The sequence below is a fragment of the Ambystoma mexicanum genome, chromosome 9, assembly GCF_040938575.1.
Source record: "Ambystoma mexicanum isolate Mex_15411 chromosome 9, UKY_AmexF1_1, whole genome shotgun sequence".
Taxonomy (NCBI): domain Eukaryota; kingdom Metazoa; phylum Chordata; class Amphibia; order Caudata; family Ambystomatidae; genus Ambystoma; species Ambystoma mexicanum.
The window spans coordinates 967,636,993-967,656,829 of record NC_090931.1 but is presented as its reverse complement, the minus strand read 5'-3'; the positions used below and the strand labels follow the sequence as shown (position 1 = coordinate 967,656,829).

Here is a 19,837-nt window from a genome sequence, read left to right as displayed (position 1 = left end):
ACATCATCAATGAGGAATAGCTTGGGTCTTTAAGCCCACCAGGCATGCAACCCACATCTGGGCATACCTGTTCCACTCCAGGTGACTATGGCAAAACAGAAGAGGTGATGGCTACAAGGTTTAGAATGAATCTTATCCTCTGGCATTCCTCTGGGTAACCCTCCAGAATTCATTCAATTGTCAAGCCAATACAGAAAGGGGAAAGACCATATGCAAATTAGGCTTGGTCCCAACGCAAAAGGGGCAGTCCAGCCTGAACTGCGTGATCACATCCCTTCTGCATGAGACCAAAAGCATCCGTAGTCATGTTGTGGCCTCATCGGACGTCATCAGTCAGGAATAGCATGGGTCTCTAGGCCCAGCAGGCATGGGACCCACTTAACAAGTTTGCACTGACCCAGGATCAACTATAGTAAGGAAGAGGTAATGGTTAGTTGGGGTGCAGTGACCCCTGGAAACAGTCACTTCTATTGCCTGGGAATTAACGTGTGAAGCACAAAATAACAAAATACCAGAACTCAGCTTCATGGTACTCATTTAAAATCATCCTGGCCACATATAAAACATGTTACATACGTGCTCAGACTCTAGGTCTCGATTTACGACATGACCACAGTGTGTGATCCTGGACAAATCCTATACTTTCTTTTGTCCAAGTTCCCTTGTTGGCTGTCAAAAGCTGGAGCATTTGGATATTGGCTAAAAGAAATCAACCTTGCACTGCATGCAACCTACAAAAATAAATCTTAAGATAAAATGTCTAGTTCTGGTTGTCTGGTACACTTGCAATGATAACAGAAACGTCTCACATCAAAATGCTTGACTACATACTAAGGCAGCATCGTTTTGTTTTAAGTTTCTGAAGTGACCATATAAGAATGTCAGTCTCTGTCAGTCAGTCTCTCTCTCTCTCTCTCTCTCTCTCTCTCTCTCTCTCTCTCTTTCACGGTTCTTCCTGCATGTTTGCCAGCTGTGCCAAAGGTAGCTTCCTCTTCAAGTCATTAGCTATTTAGTTTGCCACTCATGACAGTTTCCTTAGTCAGCATGGCTTTGGCGAAGAGATAACATTTAGCTAAAAATAATCAAATCCATTCGTTTTTAAAGAAAAGGGCAATGGTTATGGGAACATGCCACGGCATTTCCCAGTGTGCCGAATGCAGCGAAAACAGAAATCAAAGAAAATCAAAATGTTACTTTGCTTACTGCCACGTGCACAAGGCCAGCAGCTGCTAAAATGAATGAAACAGATTGCCATCCCATGTCACCAAAGACACCATCGGAAGCCCAAAGTAAATTAATGGAAAAACAAGTTTGATTTGTATCATTTACGTGAAACAGTGAACATGTTCATTTCAACACAGTTTGTGCACTGATTAACGAGTGGAAATGCTGGCTACAGCGTGATTACTACATTGACGCCTATTACCGCCGTGGACAGTCTGGCATGGTCCTTCCATGAGTTTGGATGGATGGCCCAGAGCTGTGGAGAACCCGGATGAGAAGCCAAGCTGCTCACTCAGTATATCAGGCACATGGTTCAGTGGACAGGCGAGGCTGCAGTTTATTCCCTATGCAGGCTATGGGATTTTAGATTCGGTCTCACAATGCACGTGTTAAGAAACCACTTCAATGTTTACACCATTCAATAAAAGTCGTCTTTGGTATAGGACACAATGAGCAACATGTATTTGATTATACGTTATGGCACAGTCTTTGTAGGCAATATTCACATGAGAAACTACAGAAGGTTTACTGCTGTAAAAATGAACCTTACCTTGGTTTTCCCAAGGATCCAATCCTCCAGCTTTGCCTTCTTCAGAACAACAATGCAGTTGTCTTTGGTAGTGGGCGGGTTCTCGTGAGCCTTGAAAGCAAGGTAGTAATACCTGAACAGAAAACGCAGACAAAGCATTGTTCAATAGGATGTAGACGATTGTTGCAGTGTGTCACTAAACATTAGCAACCAGGCGAACCCGGACACCTTTTATACAGAGGAGAAACACGCACATTGGACATTTTCTTACAACTTTAAACTGGTGATTTAGTGACTTAGCTCACCATTAACACTTTCTTTTATATAACAGGGATGTGAAGGCAAGAGCAGAGAGCGGCTTCTTCTCACCCCTTGTAAAATGTGCTGTTTATATGTTTGTTTTGTCATGGCCTATTGGTCGGTTTCTTTTTCTTGACATGGCATTTCCGTATCACAAAGCAAACAATCTCTATTTGAAGTGGCTGCATGGAGATAGAAGCATAAGTAGAACTGATGAATTACTCGCTAGTAGGGCGGTACCGAATAGCATATTTAGTATTCGGCCGAATACCGAATAGTTTGTCAACTATTCGGCCGAAGCCGAATATGAAGCCAAATAGTTGCTTTATTTAATAAATAATCATGTTCCAAACTTCAAAAAATACACTTATTAAAAAAACAAATAAAGCACCGTTTTAAATGTATTCTATACTTTTATTGCTCTTCATTGTAATTAATGTAGCATCCTTATTTAAAGTATTAAAGCCAGAAATAAAGCAGATTTTAACCAAATGTACAGAGGATTGTTGCATATTCAGTGCCAGTTAAAGTAGGAGGCTTCACAAATGCAAAAGGACTGCCTTTGTGAAACAGATGCATTGCATTCTCTATCCAGTTGCAAAGTCGATGCGGTCAAGTTTTGAAACTTCTTTGCAGCTCAAATAGAAATGTATAAAACGGTTCATGTTGGCTCATGCAGGACACAAGTCAAGAGGAAATCTGAAATGTGTGAACTCCATCTCACTATTCACCTCACCCAAACAAATGCTGCTCACTTTTCACTTATCCTAGCCACTCTTTCTCGCCAATACACAAACATATGCAACTTATAATTTCCTGATAAAATATCAGATAATGTTAAACTCAATGTTGAGTACCCAAAATAGTGCACAGTTAAACAGCTTGGATCCTTTTTAACATAATAATCTTACAACCTTAATCTTTCCCAAATCACATTAATGGGGAAGGGCGTGTAAACGGATCTTTGTTCCTCAGACAGCCCCAATCTGAAAGGGTGTTCATGAAAGGCATGCTTCTTTACAAACATAGTAATGACCCACCACACCATCCTGCCAGGGAGATTTAAATTGGGAAGGCACGAGAGAACTTCCTGGATGGCAAGGAAAAGGGCAGAGACTAAGCTGGCCTGTCTCAGGAGCGTCCAACTGCCACTCGAGGGCTAATGATTTCTACTGGCACTCTTGTAGTAGGTAGCTGGAGTGATTATTGTAGTAGGTAGTTGTTGTGATTATTGTAGTAGGTAGTGGGAGTGATTATTGTAGTAGTTGTGATTAATGTAGTAGGTAGCTGGAGTGATTAATGTAGTAGGTAGTCGGAGTGATTATTGTAGTAGGTAGTCAGAGTGATTATTGTAGTAGGTAGCTGGAGTGATTATTGTAGTAGGTAGTTGTGATTATTGTAGTTGGTAGCTGGAGTGATTATTGTAGTAGGTAGTCGGAGTGATTATTGTAGTAGGTAGTTGGAGTGATTATTGTAGTAGGTAGCTGGAGTGATTATTGTAGTAGGTAGTTGTGATTATTGTAGTAGGTAGCTGGAGTGATTATTGTAGTAGGTAGCTGGAGTGATTATTGTAGTAGGTAGTTGTTGTGATTATTGTAGTAGGTAGTTGAAGTGATTATTGTAGCAGGTAGTTGGTGTGATTATTGTAGGTAGTTGGTGTGATTATTGTAGTAGGTAGTTGTGATTATTGTAGTTGGTAGCTGGAGTGATTATTGTAGTAGGTAGTTGGAGTGATTATTGTAGTAGGTAGCTGGAGTGATTGTTGTAGTAGGTAGCTGGAGTGATTATTGTAGTAGGTAGTTGTTGTGATTATTGTAGTAGGCAGTTGGAGTGATTATTGTAGTAGGTAGTTGGTGTGATTATTGTAGGTAGTTGGTGTGATTATTGTAGTAGGTAGTTGGAGTGATTATTGTAGTGGGTAGCTGGAGTGATTATTGTAGTATGTAGTCGGAGTGATTATTGTAGTAGGTAGCTGGAGTGATTATTGTAGTAGGCAGTTGTTGTGATTATTGTAATAGGTAGTTGGAGTGATCCAAGTTGCAGAGATGCTTCAAGGGGTTTTAATGTCTTCATTGTGGGCCCTGGGGCTGTCCCTCTCTCTCATCTTATTTTGACCCTCGCCCTGACACAAGTGTCCCTGAACCTCTGCTAGTAAATATTGTGGCAATAAGATCTGTGGCGGCAGGCCAATACCGCCCCAGGTAATGCCCCCGGGGCCATAGTTACAGGCCCGAGCGTAGCGACGGCCTTAACAAAGCCCCGGGGGCATTACTGTGGGCGGTATTGGCCCGCCGCCTCAGGTCTTATTGCCATTAGTACCCGGCCCGCTAGACCGGGGTACTAATGGAATTGTTTCTGTTTCACACGTTTCTAAACAGAAAAAAAAAGTGAAAAAAATGGCCGCCGAAAAAGGGAAAACGTAGTCCGTTTTCCCTTTCCGAGGTGGCCATCGGGAGCGGACGCGCTGGGAACAGAAGTGTTTCTAGCGCGTTCGCTCCCAAGACCAGAAGAAAAAAGAAGGTTAGTGGGGTTGGGAGGGCGGAATGGAGGGGAAGGGGAAGGAAGAAAAATAAAGGAAGGCTTGGAGCGGGGATGGCCCTGCTCCGAGTCTCCACACGGCTGGAGGTTTCCATCATCACCCGCCGGAGACCAAGGGATAGAAGGTAAGTGGGGTGGGGAGGGCAGGGAGGTGGGAGGTGGGAGGAAAGGGGGGAAAAAAATGTCTTACCTGAGTCCTCAGCAGGGGACGAAGGCAGCCTCCAGCCATGGGGAGGCTCGGAGCGGGGATTGCCCCGTTTCGAGCCTCCTCATTGGCGGAGGGGCCACGCCCCAGCATGCACAGCGTACAAGGGAATACCGTGTGGTATGGCTCGGAAATGAGCCAATTCACACATGGTATTCCCGGTGCGCAGCACGTGCCGGGTACTAATGAATGTTAACCCATAATGTCTAAATTGTGTCTTGTCCTGATGGTGAGGACCTAAAGGCACCTCTGTCTTTTCTATCCAAGGCTTCCTCTGGGATTTCCTAGCTGTGCCACCACTATCCAATGATTAGCGCTCTAATGGGTTTTGGGATAGTGCCTTGCACTTACACTGGTTTGATTCAGACTGTCCTGTCACACCCACTCTCACCTTTTCCTTTCTACCCTTACTACTGTGGTTCTCCTGCTTCTCCACCCACCTTTCTACTGCCCCTTTGATGTTTCACTCCCCCTCAATATTGCCTCCACCCTTTGATGTGTACTCCTCCTCTTACGTCTATCACTCCCTTCCTTTCTCTACTACTCTCTCCTCCCTGCTCCTACACCCCTCATCCAGCACTATCACTCCCCTTCCTCTACACTTTGACTCTGCTAAACATTCTACTCCTCTCCTCCACATTACTGGTCCCCTTCTCCACATTACTACTTCCCTCCTCTCCACAAATACCCCTCTCCTCCCTCCTACTAAACAAACACCCTTCTTTCACTATGTGCCATTCACTTCATGCCCACTCCTTACACTGGCCTATCTATACACTTGCCATACAAACACACACACGTACACTCCAGCACCATTTACACCCACTAGCCAGTACCTCAACTGCTCCACAAATCACACAGAAAATATGCCATTCCTGCCTCCTGCTGGTTAGAGGTCCCACCACTAACCTCACCAGAATAACCCACACTTCCTGCTGCTCCCTTATATTGTTCCTCCTTCTAGGTGATTGGTTTCCTTTCCCTGGCCAATATGGCCCTGTCTTCCCCACTCAGTCCATGTATGTGCATTGGAAAGGCATAATTAGTGGCCTAAGCCCCACCCCGTTCCTCACGTGGGGTTGCCATGGAGCGGTCATGGCATCTGAGCATGGTAAGTGTTCATATTCCTGTTGCAGGGTTTCATATTAGCTATACCCATTACAGTCAGTCTGGGAGAGGATGGATAGCATTCCTCTTCATTGTCTGGTTGTCTAGTGGGTTTTAAGAAAAAAAGTCCTGGGCTTGTTAGCCTTCGGTGTGACCCACACCGAAGGCTAACAAGCATAGGTCTTTTTTCTTCAGTCACAGTTTGTGCCCAACACAGTGGCACACAAATAGTGGGCTGCACCCCATCAACCATCTCAAAATAGATTAGGATTTTTTTTAAACCATTTAAATATACCAGAACCAAGCAGTGCCCGCTCACACATCAACAATTTTGTCTAGTTTGGTTTCCCTTGTTGCCCGGGCATGCCAGAACCTTCCGGTGGCCTCACAATGACTGTGTCTGTGCTGCGCATTCGATCATCTTTAGCTGGTTTCTCTCTCCCTTCTAGCAGTATGCCGCTGCAGCCACTCCTGCACTTCTGCTAGGTGCTGTCTTTCTATGTGGGGTTTCTTCGCGGGCGGTCTGCTGGTTCTTAACTTTTCCACTCAGAACGTGGTGCACTTGTTCTGGTTTCTGCACTTGGGTTTCTCCACTTGCCTCTTGGACAAAATGTGTGGTCTCTAGAAAAGCAGACACACACTGGAAAGTACCTGATTGAGGCAAGATTTAAGAAGACAGTGCACTGCTAGAACATATTGGTACAAGGGGAAAGAGCAGAAATTGTGGCCCTCTCAACTGCCAACATCCACCTCAGGGATAGGACGGGTTCTGGATTTCTCCCTGGTAGACCTCTCGCCCCCGGTTCAGAGGAGTTACCAGCTGCGCCCTGTAACTAATGCTGCATAGCATTTTGTCAGTGAACTCTTACATTGCCAGCTGAGGAACACTAGAAGAAGCATCAAAGTAGTGATTCAGTATAGGCACTAGGATTGGGGCTACAATTCTAATGAGCACCTGCTGAGGCACACTGCAAGCAGCACCATAATAGCCCTTCAGGGTAGGCACTATATATGTATAACAAGATAGCTGCATGATATCACTGGATCGAATGGCAATAAACGCCAGAGGCACAAACGGCAAGCCACTAAACTCCTTTCCTGACAAGTCTCATTGACTGCCACACTGCAATGGGCAGTGCCCATTGAGACGCATCTGTAACATGGCCTCCAAGGCGCCACAAATGTAACGAGAGGGGTGTAGAGTTTGGAAGGAAAGAACCATATAAAGAACCTCACTTCAAAATCACACGCCTACCATAACTACTTCTCAATGCACAATTCACATAAAGCGGTCTATCAACACAGACAGACGTCACCAAGCTTGCAAGCATCTGCACCTTTCTTAACCCTCTTGAAAGGTTTTCCTGTCAGTATGCCATTCACAGTGGAACAAACAAGGGCTTGTTTCATGTTTGGGGGGATCGGTGCCCAGCTATAGAGAGGGATCCCCATGATTGTATTAAGAAAAACAATAGTCCTAGGACGTTTCTGTTGCATACAACCTCTCTAGCCCACAGGAGCCTGTCACCAACTCTGCATAACAGGCTCGGACCGGCCTATAGGACAATAGGCCCATGGCTGAACCAAAAACACAAAATGCTGGTGTGGACAAGTTTTTGTGGACAACGTGGGCCAGTTTGTTGAGTTACTTCACTGTGCAGCTAGTAGTTTTGGAATCTATGTGATCACTGTACCACCCGTAACTACACTGATGAAAATGTTGACGCCAATTACAGCGCAGTGCAGTGATCAAATAGATCACTTTACCGATGTCCCCCAGCCTGTATTCCCCTACCTGAACCCCCCACCCCACTTACCTTTATGGCGGCACACTTCTGTGTGCGTCGCCTACTCCTTGTTATCCTTGCGGTGTCGGTTCCACACACTTACGTCGGTCGGAGCTGATGCCGCAGGGTGTTTTTTTTCTTTTTTAACTTAATTGTCCCCCGCTTACCACAATGTATGACTTCCTCAGGTCAAAGGAGATCATGTGGCAATTCCTCTCTGAACAAGAGTACCAAAAGAAACCCCATACATGTGTTTCAGCCTTGTTGGGCCTCATCAGTGAGGTGAAGCTTTGTCTCTCTGAGCACAGTGAACAGGGAGTCCACGTCCAGCATTTCGGTGCTGGACTGCCCATGTGGGTGGGACAAAGACTGATATGCAAAGGGGTATTTCCCATCTGTGAAAGGTACAGTGAGCAAAAAGCGTGTGCTGCAAACTCTCATCTCAGAACAGGTTATCATGCCATGTTCTTTCTGGAGAGGCGCGCCTGCTACCTTTTTTAAAATATTTGCAAGGAACTTGGGGTTGGTCACCCTGAGTTACCTGGGGGCAACCAGACGTGGACTCCCTGCTCACTGTGCTCAGAGAGGCACAGCTTCACCTCACTGATGAGGCCCAACAAGGCTGAAACACGTGTATGGGGTTGTTGGTGGTACTCTTGTTCAGAGAGGAATTGCCATAGCATTTCTGTGCTGGACTGCCCATGTGGGCGGGACAAAGACTGATATGCAAATGGGTATTTCCCATCTGTGAAAGGTACAGTGAGCAAAAAGCGTGTGCTGCAAACTCTCATCTCAGAACAGGTTATCATGCCATGTTCTTTCTGGAGAGGAGCGCCTGCTACCTTTTCTAAAATATTTGCAAGGAACTTGGGGTTGGTCACCCTGAGTTACCTGGGGGCAACCAGACATGGACTCCCTGCTCACTGTGCTCAGAGAGGCACAGCTTCACCTCACTGATGAGGGCCAACAAGGCTGAAACACGTGTATGGGGTTGCTGGTGGTACTCTTGTTCAGAGAGGAATTGCCATAGCATTTTGGTGCTGGACTGCCCATGTGGGCGGGACAAAGACTGATATGAAAATGAATATTTCCCATCTGTGAAAGGTACAGTGAGCAAAAAGCGTGTGCTGCAAACTCTCATCTCAGAACAGGTTATCATGCCATGTTCTTTCTGGAGAGGCGCGCCTGCTACCTTTTTAAAAATATTTGCAAGGAACTTGGGGTTGGTCACCCTGAGTTACCTGGGGGCAACCAGACATGGACTCCCTGCTCACTGTGCTCAGAGAGGCACAGCTTCACCTCACTGATGAGGCCCAACAAGGCTGAAACACGTGTATGGGGTTGCTGGTGGTACTCTTGTTCAGAGAGGAATTGCCATAGCATTTCTGTGCTGGACTGCCCATGTGGGCGGGACAAAGACTGATATGCAAATGGGTATTTCCCATCTGTGAAAGGTACAGTGAGCAAAAAGCTTGTGCTGCAAACTCTCATCTCAGAACAGGTTATCATGCCATGTTCTTTCTGGAGAGGAGCGCCTGCTACCCTTTTTAAAATATTTGCAAGGAACTTGGGGTTGGTCACCCTGAGTTACCTGGGGGCAACCAGACGTGGACTCCCTGCTCACTGTGCTCAGAGAGGCACAGCTTCACCTCACTGATGAGGGCCAACAAGGCTGAAACACGTGTATGGGGTTGCTGGTGGTACTCTTGTTCAGAGAGGAATTGCCATAGCATTTCGGTGCTGGACTGCCCATGTGGGCGGGACAAAGACTGATATGCAAATGAATATTTCCCATCTGTGAAAGGTACAGTGAGCAAAAAGCGTGTGCTGCAAAGTCTCATCTCAGAACAGGTTATCATGCCATGTTCTTTCTGGAGAGGCGCGCCTGCTACTTTTTAAAAAATTAGTTTAAGTTTAGAGATTAGCGATCGTTACCCTGAACTTGTACCATATTTTGGTTACATATAGGCTGCAAGGCACAAGGGACACCTATCTCTGGAATCTGTTTGCATTTGTTATAATTGGTGTCCTGTTTCAGAAAAACCACAAGCATGATTGTTTGATTTTTGGCAGCGATACGCTCAGCGAGCTCTATGCTGCACCTGGAAACATGCAGTTCCGGGTATGGACACATTTAAGGTAGTACGTGTTATGTACACACCACGCCATTATGGGATTAGGTTGATTTTCACAAGACCACAAGAAAGCAGAACAGCTTTGGAAATTCCCTTTGGGTCGCGGAACTCAGGTTACAGAGAAAGAGCTAGCACTGCCCTGGCACTTTGGAAGCGTCAATTACAGAAAGCAAGATGGAGGATTGCCAAGATGCAAAGCCGAGGTTTGATGGAACGATAGCACAGAAAGCATGTAGTACTCCTTCACGAAATAAACATGCACATTACTATTATTATTACTATTACTATTAGGGTATTGCTCTAGCGTGGATGCAGCTTTGGGAGGCAACAGAGCGCTTTACAATCATAAGAGGAAGAAGACAGTGAGGGAAGCAGAGAAAAAGGGAGCAGGGAGTTAACAGCGGAGGTTGAGGACGGGCCATTGGCAGCGAGGGATCTACAAGCAACCACAGGGGAGACAGTGGGGAGCAGATCACAGAACCTCAGGCAGGGTGAGGTAGTGCAGGGAGTGTGCACCTAGGTGTTAGGGAGGAGCCGTTCCTGGAAGAGGAAGATCTAGAGCTCTTTCCTGAACTGTGGGTTATAGGCGCATAATCTCGAGCGTGCGGCAGCTCATCACTTGAGCTCCCATCCGGGCACTGCACAGCCTGCAAGAGAAGGACCGTCCAGCACTTTCTTCAGAGGTTTACCTTTCACAGGTGTGGTATTCGTAAGGCATATCAACTTTCAATTCATTATTACATTGCCTTCATCCCACTAACACCCAGAGTCTATCTTGTAATACTATATTATTGGCCGGCTGGCATGCACCAACCCAGTTATCATTCCACAGTTTTTAAATTAGATGTATAAATTGATACCCAGGAAAGGTTATCTCAGCTACTTTGACTGCACCCTTAAGTCCTTTCTGCACTTCCATTGTTCCTTTCGGATAATTAATCCGTACTGCTGTTTTGATACTAAGCATAATCTTTTTACTAATATTTATCCTTTTAGTATTTTTTTATTGTAAATTATATTAACGGCCACTATTTCTTAAATTGGTGTTATGAAATGAAAATTTGTGTTACGGGTGATATATATTGCACTTATGGCAGGACTTCTCCAGCTTCTAAGCACCAGGCCCAACGAACCCGTGTTGCATAGCATTGTGATGGCCGAAAATATGTAAATAAAACAAAGCAAGCCTGCAAGAATAGTGCACTTTTGGCTCTGCTAGGGAAGTAAAGATATGACCATTCTTGAGGCTTACATATGCATTTTCGAATCAATGTACTTCGGGGGAACACAGGGACCAGAAGTCTCCATTGTCTGTAAACAAGAGGCATCCATTGCACCACAAAGTTCTTCTGCAGTGGCCATCTTCTCCAGTTATGTCCACGAGCAAATGGTGCTAAAGCAACATGAAATTGAGCTATTTACGATGAATGAGTTTGTATAGATCTAAAACATACATGAATGTGTGGAATAAAATAAAACTTAACCTTGCTTCTGCCTCCCTGTGGCCAGAGAGTGTGGGCCTGACTTGGGTGGCATGTTTGAATCACAAACAGTAACTTATTGCAAAAATGGGCATCATTGAAGGGTCGCTGATGGTAACACCTGCAGCCTCTTTCATCGCCTTTGGTATCAATGGTGTAGCCTCTATATTCCAGGAGTGGATTTCTGCCTCTGTCATTCCTTTGCAGGCCTACTCCTCTTTCAAATGCCTTGTCTGCAGGCTCTTTCTCTCTCCTGGCCGCTCTCTTACTGTGGCTACTATCTATCGGCCACCTGGTCAGATCACCTCCTTCCTCTCTGAGTGGGCAGACCTCTCCTCCTCCCTCCTGGCCTTGACCACTCAACTCCTCCTTCTTGGAGACTTTAACATACACCTGGATGCTTCCTGACCCTCCTCTGGACTCTTCCGCGATCTGTGTGACTCTCTCTCTCTTTCTATTCTCCCCTCTGGCCTGACTGCATGGCACACTCTGGATGTTCTGATCTCCTTAGACCTCCCCTTCTCTATCCCCCTCACCACTCCTCTCTGCTGGAGTGATCACTTTCTCCTTTCCTCCCATCTCTCCCTCTCTACCCCTCAGGCCAAACCAACTCCAGCACTGCCACCTACCTTCTCGGTCCTCCGGCCTCCTTGTGTGTCAGTAGAGTATTTTGCCGCCACTTTCTCCCCCCCCCCTCCTCCTCCTCTGGCTGACTCACATCCTGGCACGGCCCTTTCCATGCTCCAGTCTTCTATCTCTGATAATCTTAATGTTGTTGCCCCTATCATGAGGATAAGCTTGAAGCCTAAATGCAAATGCAACTCCTGGTATGACTCTGACCTCGTCACCCTTAAACGCAAGTGCAGGGTGGCTGAGAGGAAATGGCTAACTTCTTGTGCATCCTCTGACAAACTGGCCTGCCGCCTGCTCCAAAGGCAATACCGGATCTTTGTCCGCACTAAGAAGAGAGCCCACATCCAAGCCCGCGTCTCTGCAGCATCTAACAACCCCCTGTGGTCATCTCTCCTCCCTCTTTCTCTCCCTTTCCTCTTTTCTCCTCTGATGAGGTTTCTAGACAATTCTGATCTATGAATGTCTCGTCAAAACAGGTTCTTCCATGTTCTTCCCTGTTCTTCCAAAACCATCAAGGACCACATTGTCACCCTTGCTCCTGCCCTGGCTGACTTCTGCAACCACTCCCTTGCCACTGGAGCTTTACCTTCCCCCCATGAACCACTCTCTTGTGCACCCTCTTCTCAAGAAACCCTCAGCCGACCTCTCTTGCCTGGCTAGCTATTGCCCGATCTCCATCACTCCTTTCCTGGGCAAACTCCTGCAAAATCTGGCCCTCTTCCAGCTTAATCTTCACACTGAATCTGGTGGTTGTCTCCATGATCATCAGTCTGGCTTCAGAGCAGCCAGAAGCACAGAAACTGCTCTCCTGAACATTCGTGAAAACCTTCTCTCTAACCTTGATTCTAATCCCCCCTCTGTCCTCATCTTACTCAATCTCTCTTCTGCCTTTGACACGGTTAACCATGCCATCCTGCTCAATCATCTCTGTGATAACCTGGGTATCACCAATCAGGTCCTCCCAGGTCCAACTTGGGTCCTTCCTTTCCTCTATCTCACTATCTACCTGCTGTGTTCCCCAAAGGTCTAACCTCTCTCCCTGGCTGTTCAACCAAAACCTGGCCTTTCTCACCCATAACATTGCTGCTCTCTGATCCAGCTTTCCGTGCTATGTGGATGACACTCAGCTTGTTTTCAGGCTCCGCTCTGCCACCTCTTCTCCTTTTCTCATCTCTGACTATGTCTGCTATCCCGGAGTGGTGTGCCGCCAACGATCTCTGCCTTAATGCCAGTAAGACAGAGATTCTCATCATCACACCTGCACCCTCCTTTTCTGTTACTCTCCGGCCGTCCTCCCTTGGCACTCTTCCTGCTCCCACCTGTGAGGCTAAGAACCTCAGGGTCATCTTCAACTCCACATTCTTCTTGTCTCCTCACATCTCTGACGTCTCTAAGAAGTCAAACTACCAACTGCACCTCCTCAGAGGTATTCTTACTTTCCTCTCCTTCCCACAGATGCTCATTGTCTCTAGAGCTCTGGTTCTCTCTAGGCTGGACTACTGCAACAGCCTCTTTTTTAAATCTGCCTGCTTCTACTCTCTGCAACTCATCCAGAACAGAACTGCAATACTTGTCCTTGGCCTCAAACCCAGGGATTGTATCTCTCCAGCAAGCACCACCGCAAGTACTTGCAAGTACTGTCAGCTGTTTGGCGGGTCCTGCTGCTCCTGTTGCTGTTCGTCCTGCTTTAATGGATTTACCTTGGCCACGCCCACTTTGACGTGCCTTCAAATACCAACTTCCACGCGCACTACCGCAAGTACTAGCAAGTACTGTCGGCTGTCTGCTGTGCCGCGGTGTTGCTGTTCACTGTGGCACTCTGCTCCATTTTTTTACTCCTCTGTGAGTCGATATACGCTTTGTTACCTTGCCGCTCCCTTGTGGCGTGTTGAGCCTATTGGTTGCCACGATACTCGCTTTGCAGCTCTCCTGCTCCTTGCTCTATTCCCCCCTCTCTGTGTTGTGGAGCTTTGAGTCTTGTGATCCCGCGGCTTTTTCGCCATTTTGAAGTCGCCTGGTTGCTCGTGTTATATCGAGCTCCCCGCCTTCTTGCTCTCCTGGCTCCTTTTTGTTTCCTCTCTCTCCTGGGGTCGGAGTTTTGAGCTCTGCGATTTCGCGGCTTACCGCTGCTCTAAAGCTCCCTGCTGTTCCCCCAAACATCTTAAAAAAACTGCTCTACATATTTTTTTTTCTTCTCTCAATTATCCAAAGCCTAACTATCAAGTCTGTAACCTGTAAACGGCTGTTAAAATAAATCAAAGTGCTCTTTATTAACCTATCTGTACTACGACAAAAAATGTTTAGGCTAACCTCGGGAATGCCCCATCCTCCTCCTTGCTATGCTCCCCATTTTCCTGTACACATACGTCCCGGCTTCCAAATGTCTGCAATTGCTGGATGCCCTGTGGTTCAGGGTCTATCACCCACGAGTCTCTGCCCCACAACCTTGACTCCCTGTTTACAAGAGACTGCAAATCTAAACATCACCCATTCGAAAAAAGCTACTGAGAAACCTACTGCAAATTGCTTGTCTGATAGAACTATGCAAGAATGCTACGAGATCCAACCCTCCCCCCTTGATGAACAAGCTTTTCATACTCCATTCTTTGTTCCTGAGTCATGCCTGAACACATTTCATGAGCCAAGATCACTGCATCATCCAGCCCTTTATTCAGAGGTTCTAAATGGGTTAAACATCGGATCTCTAAACTCTGCCTTCTACAACGTCGAGTCAGCAGATGAAAAAAAAAGGAAAGAAAAAAATCAAAAAATAATTGATAAAATAACTCCTAGCCCTCTCTCTAATTTTCCAATTGCTCAATCAACGCAAAATCCGACCTCTGTAAATTGTGTAACCTCCTTTCCCCTAGCAAAAAAAGTCACAGTCAATGAACTCGCTGAATCTAGGCTGTCCAATTCACCTGAACTGTTTCCGACTGACTGCCCCAATGATATCATCTCCTCCCCGGACTCTGCTCTATCTGCCAATTCTGAAGTTCCATCATTTGCCAAACCTACCCCTCGTCCTTCTTTTGGCTTTCCCACATTTCCTAACCTAGCTGTAGAATCAGCCCTCACGGCCATAAACACCTCGATATTCACACTTACAAAACTTTTTGAACTACTTGATTCCCGTGCTTGTTCCCAGGATCTATCACTAAACAACTTAATTAGCAAAATTGATTGGCTGGCAATAAACTTTCCGGTATTTTTAAAAGCTGAACTGAATGCTAAATTTGTTTTACTTCCCCCTGCGAGTGACGTTACGCCTGAAGATCCGGCCCCCGAAAATGAGAATCAAATTTCAACTTCATTGATCTCTAGCTCCCCTGAGATACCATCTGCTCCGGAGGAGGAAATGTGTCCTGAACCTGATCCAACTCTCATACCCCCCCACAGAAAAATGTCCAGTATATGAGATTTTTAATCGTCCCTCACAGAATAAGAGATGAAACGCAAAAGACATAACAAGTCGAAAATATTCCAAATTCCGAATACTGTAGCAGAACCGTCATCTGAGAGGCTGCAACCTAAAAAAAAAACAAAGAATCAAGCTCCGACAAAAAAAGACTAGCTGCTTCTAAATCTAAAAGTTTGTAGCCAATATTACCTTACCTCCTCAGCAAAATCTGCCATCTACTGCGCCTTCTGCCCAAGAGGTGTCTGTTCATCCCCCGAAAGATCTCATTCTAGGTCCTGAGCTGCCATCAGCAGGTGTGATGTCACTCAAAGGTAAGAACTTTGTTCCTATATCAAGCTTGCCTTGGGCCTGTATTACATTCAAGTGTTGTTGAAATTACAAACAATGATATGCTAAATGATGATCTCATGAACTTATCGGTTTATTTGAATAATACCATATCTGTTTTGGAAACGGTTCATAAAAGTTTACATCAAGATCAGTCTAGACCAACATCCCGAAATCCAACATTCTGCATTGTATTAGATCATGACTCAAATCCGTTCACGACCCTTGAACAAAAAAGAAGACAACTGGTGAAGAGAGCTCCTTTTCCTAAAGACTCGCAGACGAGAGCACAAGGTTCTATAGTGGCTAATAAATCCATCCCCTTACCCTCTTCAGGAATCATAAATGCCGAAGATTCCCCTAATTTACCACTTCCAGGTGGCATGCCCGACTCCACCCCCCCAGTTGAAGAAGTCTCAGAAGAGGACGAATGGTTACCCAAAGTCCTATTAAATGAAACCTTGAGGCTCACTATGATTGATAGAATCTTTTCCGATCCCTTTCCAAATAGGACCACTATATTAACAATATTCCACTCCATTCTGCAGTTAAAACACATTAATTCAGCGTACATTGATGGTATTTCCTATCTTATTCCAGCCTATCAAGACATTGTTGACATTAAAATACCATCTTTAATTGTCAAAAATTATGTCTGGGATCAACGACAGCTATTATTCCAAAAAGGTCTTTTACTTGAATCTACATCCCCTCCGATCCCTAATCATGACCATCATCAAATGACGTCATCAAAAAACCAATCTGTTTCACAGTCCTTTCCCAACTCTTCGTGTACCAACTGTAATACAAACTCGCAAATTCAACCTCCCCCTCAACAATCTAAATGGTCGTGGGTAACTAGTGCTAGATCCCTTGAAAAGGAGAACTGCTAGCCATATAAGGTGCCTCAACATCAGTGCACCCTGATCTCTTGGAATACTCGCGGTTTCTCCCATCTACTCAACACCAAATCACTCCTACTTAATAATTATGATGTTACTTTGTTACAGGAAACATGGATGTCCAGTGCCCCTGTTTGGCCTTTCCGAAGACTGCAATTATAAATATATATTGGAACCGAGCCTCGGTGACTTCTTCCAAATTTGTTGACAATATTGAGTCAATTCTTGACCAAATTCTATTTGAACCAGATATAACCAACACAATAATTGCCGGCGATTTTAACATGAATCTGATACACTCTTCTGACAATTCAAGTAACTCGAGACCAGATAATTGGCTATTGCTAATGAAAACTAGAAATTTCACAATATTAAATGGTAACTTTCCTAACGATGTACCTCCAAGACCAACTTGGTCGAGAGGTAATTTTCAGTCTATTTTAGACTACGTCTTTATCTCCAATGACTCAATTAAAACAATAGTGAACTTCCAAATTATACAAACTACAGCTAGCGATCATAATTTGATGGCATCATCTTGGAGATCACATACTAAACAAAATTCTGAATATTATAAGGTCCCAATCGAAATAAACAACGCAAGGACAAGGATTCGGTGGACCCCCTTTAGTATAAAGCATTTACGACAACTCTTGCATCGAAAACAAGAGGAGGTGGATAATACACATTACAATGATCTAATTCAGATCATTGTTCAATCAAGTACACAATACAGCAAACCGAGCTTTGCTCATAAACATAGATGGAACCCTGATATAGCCAATCTCAGATCAAAATTACGGTGCAATATAAGACTATATGATAATAAAATTCTAAAACGTAAAATAAAAAACAAATACAGAAACAAAAATAAGCAAATAATCGCGACAATAAAACAACATAATGCAGAATCAATGCTAAAAGCCCTATTCTCCAAAAAAGCAGGAGAAATATGGAAAATAATAAACAGATCAGAAACAACAGCTGAGAAATCTATTTTATTAAATAGTATTGACCAGCTGACATGATCAACACATTATGAGAAACTTCTATTTAAACCTGCAGAAGATCTCGTTGCCAAGAAACAAATCAGTCCTGATATCAAAGCCTTAGAATTTGACGCTCTGGATATAATTATCATAATCAAGAAACTGAATAATTCCTGTGCGCCTGGTCCCGACATGATAGCAAATGCTATTCTAAAGGAAAACCCGCAAGCCTGGGCTAATGTTCTATACTTGATTTTTAAAAATGTCATAAACCAAAATAAATTTCCTCCATCATGGCAGGAGGCAATTATAATTCCGATTTTTAAATCTGGGGATAGGTCAAGCCCAATCAACTACCGCCCAATAGCGCTTTTGGATGTGCCAGGAAAAATCTTAGCAAGACTTGTGGTTAGAGACTTCACAAAATGGCTCCATGAGCAGGATTTAATGGATCCCTATCAATCTGGTTTTGTTCCGGGCATAGGTACATCATTAAATCTAATTATTCTTGCCATACTCAAAGCCCAAGCTATTCGCAAGAAACAACCAATATATCTTGCCTTAGTCGACTTAAAACAAGCGTTTGACTCTATCTCTCGCTCCTTGCTATAGGAAAAACTAAATGCCAACTGCATATTTTTAACATAAAAAAACGAAAATTTTAATCGTTCATCATTCATCGAAAAAGAAACAAATTAAATTCAACTGGTTTATCACTAATCATCCACTTGATATAATACACCAGTATAAATACCTTGGAGTCAACATCAATTCTGATATAGTGGACATCCCCTACAAAGACGAAATTACCAATAGAATGAAACTTCTATCAATCCAAGCAAAAGCCCTGCAAAGGATGTATGGTCGGTTTTCATTGATACCTGCGCGCATGTTTTATTTACAGAAAGCCGTTCCCATAATTACATATGGAAGCCATACCAAAATCATGGCCAAACAAGTAAATTGGGACTACATAGAAGGATTATATTAGAAAGCAATACTGCTGGTCCCCCTAAGCTACCCAATAGCCATAATTTGCTATGAACTCGGCTTGTCTTCTCTATCCGTGGTGGTCAACTGGGCAATGTTAGCATTATATCGGAAAGCTCTTCTTACTGCAGATCATGCTAAAAATGTATTTCCGGCTGTAAGAGACATGATGCAATCCACAAGCAATAATCCAATTTCCTCCTGGGTCCAACATTGCAAAAAGGCTCTTTTTGAGGCAGATATTTCTTTCAATGATCTGGCTCAATTTCCAGACAAAGCCAAACTTAAGTTGCTCAGACATGACTGGATTAATACAAGGGAAAAATGTCTGCACTACTTAGCCTTGAAAGCGGGTCCTTTTATTGTGAAAGCACTGAATGATATTCCGAAATATATTTCAACATTTCCAAATAGATCCTATGCGGACACTTTTTTACGTTTTAGGCTAAACCTACTGCCAGCTAACATCAAACTTGCACAATATGCTAAAGATCCAATGTTAAGCTCTTCCTGTAGATTTTGTAAAATATCTGAGAATGAGGAATCCATCTCCCATCTAATCTCGGAATGTCCTTCTCTGCTGGAATTAAGGATAACCTTTTTTTTCAAACAGAGTATTGCTGACCAAAGAACAATTTTGGTATGAGATATTCAACACACCAAAAGATTCACTAATTATAGCCACTGTTCATTACCTTAATGAATTGAATCTAGGAAAAAGAACAACACCGTCATAATTTCCTATTGAAATGAAGAACTTTCTTAACCTAGGCATTTTTAATCTTCTTTTATCAAACTATGGTTTAAGATGGGCTATACGGTTTTAAATCTATAATGCATTACCTTGCTATGTTTTTTAATGAAAATGTATGTTTTAACGTATTGCTTATGTCATAACATATGTAACCTTGGTGTGACAGATTGAAAAAGTTGAATTTCAACTAAACCAATTTCAACAAAAAAAAAAAAGTATCTCTCCAGCACTGAAATCTCTGCATTGGCTGCAAGGATTAAGTTCAAGACCCTCTGCATTGTCCACAGGCCATCTGGGGCCTGCGTCCCCAATATCTCCAACACTGTCTTCACTAATACCTTCCTACTCGAGCTCTTCGGTCCTCCACCTTCAACTCCCTCAGGGTCAGTCACTTCTCCAAACAACAAGTTGGTGGTAGATCACTCTCTTTGGCTGGGGCCTCTCTCTGGAATAGCCTCCCTGTCTCTCTGAAACTTGAGGAGAACCATCTCTGGTTCTGGAAGCACCCCAAGACC

The 19,837-nt window shown here is 44.3% G+C and overlaps 1 protein-coding gene across 1 annotated transcript in view; it reads right to left on the bottom strand.

The window, feature by feature from the left end:
• MYO3B (myosin IIIB) overlaps positions 1–19,837 on the bottom strand; it is a 3,387,754-nt gene that overhangs the window by 782,375 nt on the left and 2,585,542 nt on the right. The window contains exon 26 of the mRNA XM_069616181.1: positions 1,775–1,886. Coding sequence (XP_069472282.1) covers positions 1,775–1,886 — 112 coding nt within the window. The remainder of the gene's footprint in view (positions 1–1,774; positions 1,887–19,837) is intronic.